This window comes from Sinocyclocheilus rhinocerous, unplaced genomic scaffold, assembly GCF_001515625.1.
Source record: "Sinocyclocheilus rhinocerous isolate Xijiao unplaced genomic scaffold, SAMN03320098_v1.1 scaffold659, whole genome shotgun sequence".
NCBI classification, from domain to species: Eukaryota; Metazoa; Chordata; class Actinopteri; order Cypriniformes; family Cyprinidae; genus Sinocyclocheilus; species Sinocyclocheilus rhinocerous.
The window spans coordinates 1,947,661-1,956,188 of NW_015652995.1; the positions used below are offsets into that span (position 1 = coordinate 1,947,661).

Sequence of the window (8,528 nt, forward strand, 5' to 3'; positions counted from 1 at the left end):
CATATTAAAGCGTCTTTGGTTTTTCCATGTTTTCTACAAAACAAAACCGGAAATCGAGGGGTTATGACGTCATTGGCAGGCGACACAATGACACTATGGACACGCTCCGTGTCACTAGTTAAAATTGCTTATTTCTCTGGATTTAAACATTCTTCGAAACATTTGGGATAATGTAAGTACACAAGTCAGCAAAATATATAACACTGTTCTAGTGGTTGTTGGATATTTTAATAAAAAAATCTTACATATTGTGCCTTGAAGTAAAAAATTCGAATTTCGTTTTTCAGCCATTTTGACAGCCCTATTCCTCATTGCATTTACTTTCGGAAGGCTAAATAAAGTGCTTTTGCTTTCGCACAGAAACACACAGCATCTCCCTGACATGGCTGCATCAACACTACTGCGGTTCCTGAAACCACGCCTTCTTTCTTTGCATGAACATTTGGGCGGCATTACGCAAATATTTCCACATCGTGACGTAGAGATGTGTGGGGGCGTGTCTGAATGAGGCGTTTTAGCCCAGTCTTGATCAGCCTTCTCTTTTAGATAGAATAAATCCTTTTGTGGGAGACTTTGAGCTTTGTAACTCTGTAGATCTTATATGTGCACAAATAGCTACATAACACACTAAAGAAAAGGAAAAATAGAAATCGCATCATATGACCCCTTTAAGACATAAATATTAATACTGAAATTGTACAGTTACACTATGATTTTTTTATCAAATATTTCCATTTACAAAATTGCAATATAATTCTTATTTTGTTTAATATTTTTATTTAATAATAATCACAACAAAAATCATTCCAATTTTATAGTCATAATGAACAAGTCATAAATAGTGGAAATAATGCCTATGAAAATTCAAGTGGAAAGTTTTTTTTTTACACCTTTATACACTTTTACTGAAAAATGGTAAATGGTATGGTTATACTCATTTTTCAATTTCTAATAATAATTATTTCCAAATATAGCTATTCATGTCATCTGGTGAAAATTTCTGTTTCATATACTGTATATAACAGAAAAATGTGCAATGCCAGCTTTTTTCCGATATCGTCTTTCTTGGAACGTAGTACAAGAGAATTATTGTCATGGTACTTTTAAGGTGCTTTATTGTCATTTTTTAAATCTGACAACCCCTGGTCACCATTCGCTTTCACTGTATGGAAACATTCTGATGGACTTGACAGAAAACAGAAAATGAAATGTTTTAAGAAAGACATGAGGATGAGTATAAGAATTTTATTCATTTTCAGGTGAACTATCCCTTTAAAATGTAGCCCGAGTACAGGAGATTTGTAACACAAATAAACTCATTACAAAGTTTGTACAGCCGCATTTCTGAGTTTCACATTAGCTGCAACGTGCTACACTTAACACATTTAACGGTGTCTTACAGATTTCCGCATATCACACCTTCAGTTTCACAATCATTCCGGCATCGAAACAGGAGTTGCGTGTTGTAAAGCACATTAGCAACATGTTAAGGGAACCAAATTTCCACCAAGCTGCTACGACACACGAACAGTGTGTTTGGTGATCGTCAAACGAAAAACGCAAGCTAGGCCAATTCACAAGCAGGTCTGAAGCCACTGGGGAGCTTTAAAGGAAACTATCTGCTGGTGATGAAAGCACTTCCTGGAGTGAGTGAATCTCAGCATAGTGGGAACAAGATATTTGGGGTAAAGAGGGAGGGAGTGAGGGAGAGAATAAAAGGGTGACCTAGTTCAGCCTTTCACTTGCTCTTTCCCCGGTCTAGGTGTCCTGGAACCCTGAGGCCTAGCTGGCAGGCCTGAAACCAGTATATAGGGACCAGCGGAGGGCAGAAAGGACGTTAAACAATGACTGTGCACTCTCAACCTCTGCTGCCAAGCTAGAGAGTTTGGATTATTCCCCGGCCACAGAGAGAGAGAGAGAGAGAGAGAGAGAGAGAAAGCTGGCAGGCTGCTCTGTCACAGTCTCTCCTCCATTACGTCACCGTGCCAAACAACACAGCATTGCTGCACACGGCACACCTGCTGCTGGCTGCACTGGACCGACTCCAGCTCCATATCAGCCCTGCTGCTCACCTCCCTGCCTGGCACTCTCTACAGACACGCACAGCCCGGCTACAATTAGCACTCACAAATACCATAGAATAACTTTTACTATTTACTTAGTAGTGCTGATGCTGATAATATTTTTTAGAAAGCACAATAATGCATGATACAATACCAACATATTTATAATATAATTTAATGAGAGCAAATATGATGTACACATCCTAAATTCAACATGTTGGATTTCATTTTTAATTTAAAAAAATGATATAATATATAATATAGCCCAATAATTATATTTTAAATATTTGAAAACAGTGCGCATTTATTGGCAAGACCGACATTTATTAATTGTTAGTTGTTAAATGGCCAATTGAGAAAAATATATATATTTTTACCAAAAAAATCATTAAAATAATATTTTTTTTTACTTTAAAAAACGTTTTTTTATAGGAAGAGATTATATGCTAAAGTAAAAACCTGTTAACTGGTTACCTTCCCCTAAAAGTGTAAAAAAAAATAACATGTAATACTAAAAAAACCTGTCTTCTTATTTTTGTACCGTAATGTACCTTAGGGCATTTTTGTTACGTTTTTGTTATTTAGTTGCATTATTTAGTGTCATGTATGTTACCCTCATGGTGTTTTGTCTTTGTTTGTATCTATATGTGAGAATTTGTCATGTTTTATGTACAGTGAACTCTGATTCATCAAGTGGCTTTCTGGTTTACAACCTGTATCATTATGGTGATTATCAGTACATTTTAAAGTAAAAAACAGATTTTGGTAATTCAAGCTGATTGGTTTATTAAAAGGGGTCACATGATGTTGCTAAAAAGAACATTATTTTGTGTATTTGGTGTAATGAAATGTGTTTATGCGGTTTAAAGTAAAAAAAACATTATTTTCCACATACTGTACATTATTGTTTCTCCTCTATGCCCCGCCTTTTTGAAACGCGTCGATTTTTACAATAAACTGTTAAGGGGACACGTGCATTGAATATATTGATTCTCTAGAGTCGGTCCTGACATGTTTACTACAGACACCCAATCCAAGAGTGCTACATGTGATGCCCATGCAAAAGTTAAAGGAACTATTCACCCGAAAATGAAAAATCTGCCATCCGTGGTGCGCAGAATGCATTTGTTTTCAATGTGTTTTTTTTTTTCTTTTTCTTTTTTCCCTGAAGCTGTCATTAACATATCCTTTTGTTACATATCAGAAAAAAAGCCAAAAGACTTTTTAGTTTTGGGTGCACTGTTCCTTTACACCAAAACATCACCATGGATGCTCCTAAAACATCCTGAAGTCACCCGTTATGGGTCGAAAAAAAAAGTGCTTATAGAGAAGAAATTGCTAGTTTAAAATACGCAAAGCTATTTAAATAAACAAACCAGATGCTAACTACAACATTTACATTCCAGTATAGCAGCAGCAGCACTTCAGTGTTGTGTTCTGATTGATGGGAATCCAGAGCAAAACAAGCCCACTCCATCCAAAAACAATCTGAGACCAAACATAATCTGAACTGCCTTTACAAGCGAAGACTCTTCCTAATCAAACGGGCGTTGCAGGATTTTCTAAGGAGCTGGTTTTAGGGGGGATGCTGCTGGCACCTGCTATTAAAACCCACTGCGCACGCTTCTCCCAGCCTGCAACAAAAGGTCTGCTGATCGCTGATTTTCGGCAGCACAGGTGCCGCTGGTGAGAACTGACCTGAATGGTGCAGGTATACTCCGTATCATCCAGCAGCCTGACCGTACACAAGTATTCTCGCTCCAGGTTTCTGACGCTGCCACTCATCAGCCGACTCAACATCTTCTCAAAGCGCGATCGCTGCTCTGCGTCCGGGACCAGAACAAAAAGCTCAAGCAATGTCACATCGACCAAACTCTCCGGTCGCCCAGGTGAAACGTGTTAACCGAAGCCGACAGCATCTTTGATCAGATGTTCGGGTGAGTGTTTTATTTTCTGTTATTGCGAACAGGTTCCTCCAGCACGCATCCAGGTCCAGATTAAGTCGCTGTGGTTACGAGCAGACAGTAGCAGCCCGACTGTTGACCATTCACCGCTTGATATTTGAGCAAGAGGGCGGGACCACAGAAGCTGATTGACACTCCTTCGAGCCAATGGTTAAGATCTCCCAATAAGGACGCGTTTGAAATGGACAATGAAAGATCGGGGTGCTGCTGAGTATTTGGAGGTTATTGTTGTCCAATAAGATGATGGACAAAGGTAGTAGTAAGGTTGTAAGGAATACTCTATACTCCGATTAATTTCCTGGAGCAATATTTTTTTTCTTCATTTGGCAGAATGACTTAGTAGCCTAGCCTATCAATAACAACATCAAAGAAGTATCTTACAAAATATTGCATATGCCTGGCTAAACATGTATCGAAAAGATATACATGAAAATGAAACATTTAGGCTACTAATGTGTTTAAATATCTATTCAAATTACTTTTTAAATGATTTAGAAAATTATATTGGCATGTTCAGGATTTCTTTCTTTTTTTAATGACATTTTTGTATTTTTTTGCTAAAATTTCTCATTTAATAAATTAATCTAAATTAATCATATTTTCACATAAATGAAAACAAACAAAAAAACACTGAAAATGCACTAATGTAAAAGTAAATGAATATAAAATATAATGTGACTATAATATTAATGTATTAATGTTACTGTATATATCTTTTGTCTGTGTTCTTCTGGTATTGAATAAAAAAGGTAATCTTTTTGAATAAACATATCGTTTAACATATCTTTTACATACATATCTTTTTGAATTAACATTTTGCATCAATTTAATCTATAATTTTATGCATTTAAGTTTCATGCAACCTTAATTTTAAATTATCTGTAAATGTGATATGACTTAAATTTAAAATACCTGTAAATATTAATTGTTAAAATAAAAAAGAATTTATGGCCTAATCCAAAATACCTCCTGATTTTCCATATTTTCATAAAACAAATCATAGAAATGTAGCTGTATCTTCTATTATTCATTTTTCTATGAATATAGAATATCTTAATGTCAATAACTGCATTTGAATATGAAATTTCATCACACAGGAAAACTACAGAAGTAGTACTTTATTGGTTATATAAGAAAATTACACTTAATTTGATTTGCAAATAATTTGTATAAATATTTCTACATTTGCATGAGAACATCTTCCTTTCGTTGCTCTCTCTCACACACACACACACATTTACTGTATCGCAACTGGTAATTAGTAAGCAAAAAGTAAACAATTAATGTAAGAAAAATCCTTTGTTGCATCAAAACAATGCCTTACTGTGTGTGTGTATAGGGACGCAGCATCACATAGTGAATTCATTAGTCATTTTCATCATTCTCCTCTGGTTCATTGCTGCTCATGGAGGTGGATTTGGCTGAACTCTGTAATCGGTTCTCAGCCTTGCGTGTGTAGGGCCGACCAGGTCGAGGATGGTTCTGATGATGAGGATATCTTATGTTGGACATGTGGTCCACAGTATGGACACGGCTCTCTTGTCTCCTGTCCACTGGCCTCATCTGATTCAGCTTGCAGGAGGCAATGAGAGGCCTGCCTATGTCCAGCTGTTTGCTCTCAGTGAGACGTTCTTTAGTTTGTGTGTGGGTGTAGTGCAGTGTCACTTTGATCACCAGAGATCCCTAGGAAGTTTGAATACATTTCAATTCTTTAATGTCTCTGAACAGTATTTCTGACTTCCACATATAATGCATTATACTATATCAGTGGTTCTCAACAGCAACAATGATATTCCTGCAATAAAACTTTAAATATATGAGTATAATATAACATAATACAATATAACACAATATAGCACAATATAATATAATATCATATCATATATGTTTAGTTTTTCAATGTCCCACCACACCAAATACTTTGTGGTCAACACAAAAACATTGTTTATCCTTGTTCCAACTTATATTTAATGTAGTCTTCTTTTACCTTGCATAGTTTTGTTCTTTTATTTCATTTTTTATTTTACAAGTTCACAACCCTTTTACTTTTTAGTAAGTTGCATTTTATCAGTTGCATATTATATGCTGTCCTATTATTATTATCTGTGATCTACCAGTTGCAAATCAACTGTTTTAAATTGATCATGTGTGTTTCAGTTCTCAATGTTTTAAAATGCATTTCAGTTCTATAACACTATTTTTCTTTCCAAAGACAAAAACTCCTTAAATGTACCTGAAGTCTTTGAAGGCAACATAATCTGAGGGTGCAGTCAGGAGTTTCACCACTGTTCACAAGCAAACTGTCCATTTCTTCTGATCGACCAGAACCTGAGAAAATGTCCTGCATTTGCTAAAAACAAAAACACATCACCACTTAAATTGTAATCGAACAAGCAGGTACCATAAGGGTAAAGTGAATGTCGAACTGTTAATATACCCAAGGACGTATTACATGTTTTCACCCCTGGAGGTCAGTAGATCCACAGTTTTGTTTTCATCCTACTTTCTTTATGCTGAACTTCCTAAACTTCACATTTGCAGTAGAGCATCACATTTTTTATGTTAAATATTAAATGTGTAATCTATTGTGAAAATAAAAATGTAGCTAAATACATAGTATATCAGAGGAAAAATTTCCTAAAATCTTGCTATATTTTAAACTGACTTGCCTATTCAAAACAAATATATTTGAGCTTTTGAGAGCATTCAGGTTTGCTTGTTTTAATATGAATACACACACCCATTATGGGTCCATAAAATTACTACACTTTACACTTTAGTACCAAAAGTACTAAAAAATAAAAGATAAATAAAAATAATGAAAAAATGCACATACAATTACTAAAAACATAAGCTAAAATTCAAATTCAAATCTAAAAAATCTAATTAAAAATGAATAAATACTACAATATTATACAAATAATCCTGAAATAACACCGGTTATGAATTATGCAAAATCTTTTACAACTGGAGAGAGTTGGTGAGCAATGCTTAATACAAAATATAAGACATATTTTGTCTAGAACAGACTCAGGAAGGGAGTGAAAATTGTTTTGTTTTATTATTTGCTTTAATGTTCAATGCCACTGCATGAACCTCCTCCATAATACATTCATGAGTTTGGGAAACTTTAAGAAGCAAATTCAAGTACAAAACACTATGAAATCAACCCTCTTTCCTTTTCCGTCCTGACTCTTATATCCCCCTCGTGTATGCGTGTGTATGTGGTTATGTCAGCGAAAGAGGACATGAAAAGCTGTGACTTACTGGTTCACTCTCAAGAATCAGAGTGCAGTCCTGGGCCATAGCGCTTGAGTTCCTCACTGTAGCAAACACAACCAGGACATTGGAGAACAGGGCAGAGAAACTCAGCTCCACCTTAACACCACAGTACTGAAAGTCCAGAGACCTTCGGCAAGGAAGAACTGAGAAAAACACCAATTTACTTAATGGGAAAAAAGGAAACACACATAACAGAGACCATAAAGTATTAGATTATTATAAGTGTGATAAGTATAACTATTATATTTATTACTGATGTTGTGCAAAAGTAAGATAACTGATGTATTCAAAGATTTAAATTAAGCAGCGCAACTGTTTTCAACATTGATAATAATAAGAAATGTTAATATATTAAAATATAAAATAGATTATTAATTATTTTAAATTGCAATAATATTTCACAATATTACTATTTTTACTGTATTTTTGATCAAACAAATGCAGCAGCCTAATAAGGTATTTCTTTCAAAATATTAGAATATCTTGCCAACCCTATAGTCAATATAGCAATACTGTACAAGCTGGTACATGCAAGCGTGTTTAAAACATGTCAGAATACATGTTCTGCTCAAATCAACAAAATGGGGCTGTTCTCATATTCAAATGACAGTTGTTAAAGGGGTCATATGATGCGATTTCAAGTTTTCCTTTCTCTTTGGAGTTACAAGCTGTTCGTGAATAGATAAGATCCCTACAGTTGCAAAGACTAAAGTCTCAAACCCAAAGAGATATTCTTTATAAAAGTTAAGACTCGTCCACGCCCTCCTAAAACGGCTCGTTTAAACATGCCCCCACATGTCTACGTCACTGTGTGGGAAGATTTGCATAACACCGCCCAAATGTTCATGCAAAGAAAAAAGGCGTAACTTTATTGTTGCTGCCACCGCCGCCGCCATGTTGTGAAGACGCTGTGTGTTTCGTTGCGAAAGCGAAAATACTTGGCCTTCCAAAAGAGGACAGGACTAGAAATCAGTGGTTAAGTTGTATTTACAACACTGTTCCAGAACAGTTCAACCCAAATATTCAGATGTGTGCAGCACATTTTATGGAGGACTGTTTCCTGATCCTGGGAGAGTAGCCTACAATGCCGGTGTTCCGGTGAATTCAGTTCCCCTGTTTCCCCTTCGGCGCGCATGCTGACCACAGTCTATGATGCTGACAAATAATGCTGACTCACAGCCTGTAAGTACGCTTTCATATTTAAAGGATTTGCCACTGA

General features: G+C 35.7%; 1 protein-coding gene and 1 pseudogene across 1 annotated transcript in view; both read right to left on the minus strand.

The window, feature by feature from the left end:
- LOC107715193 (FERM domain-containing protein 5-like) overlaps nt 1-4,083 on the minus strand; it is a 115,487-nt gene extending 111,404 nt beyond the window's left edge. The window contains exon 1 of the mRNA XM_016521250.1: nt 3,762-4,083. Within this exon, the coding sequence (XP_016376736.1) occupies nt 3,762-3,863 (102 nt within the window). The 5' untranslated portion in view covers nt 3,864-4,083. The remainder of the gene's footprint in view (nt 1-3,761) is intronic.
- A 1,293-nt stretch (nt 4,084-5,376) lies between these two features.
- LOC107715194 (mucosa-associated lymphoid tissue lymphoma translocation protein 1-like) overlaps nt 5,377-8,528 on the minus strand; it is a 21,068-nt pseudogene continuing 17,916 nt past the window's right edge.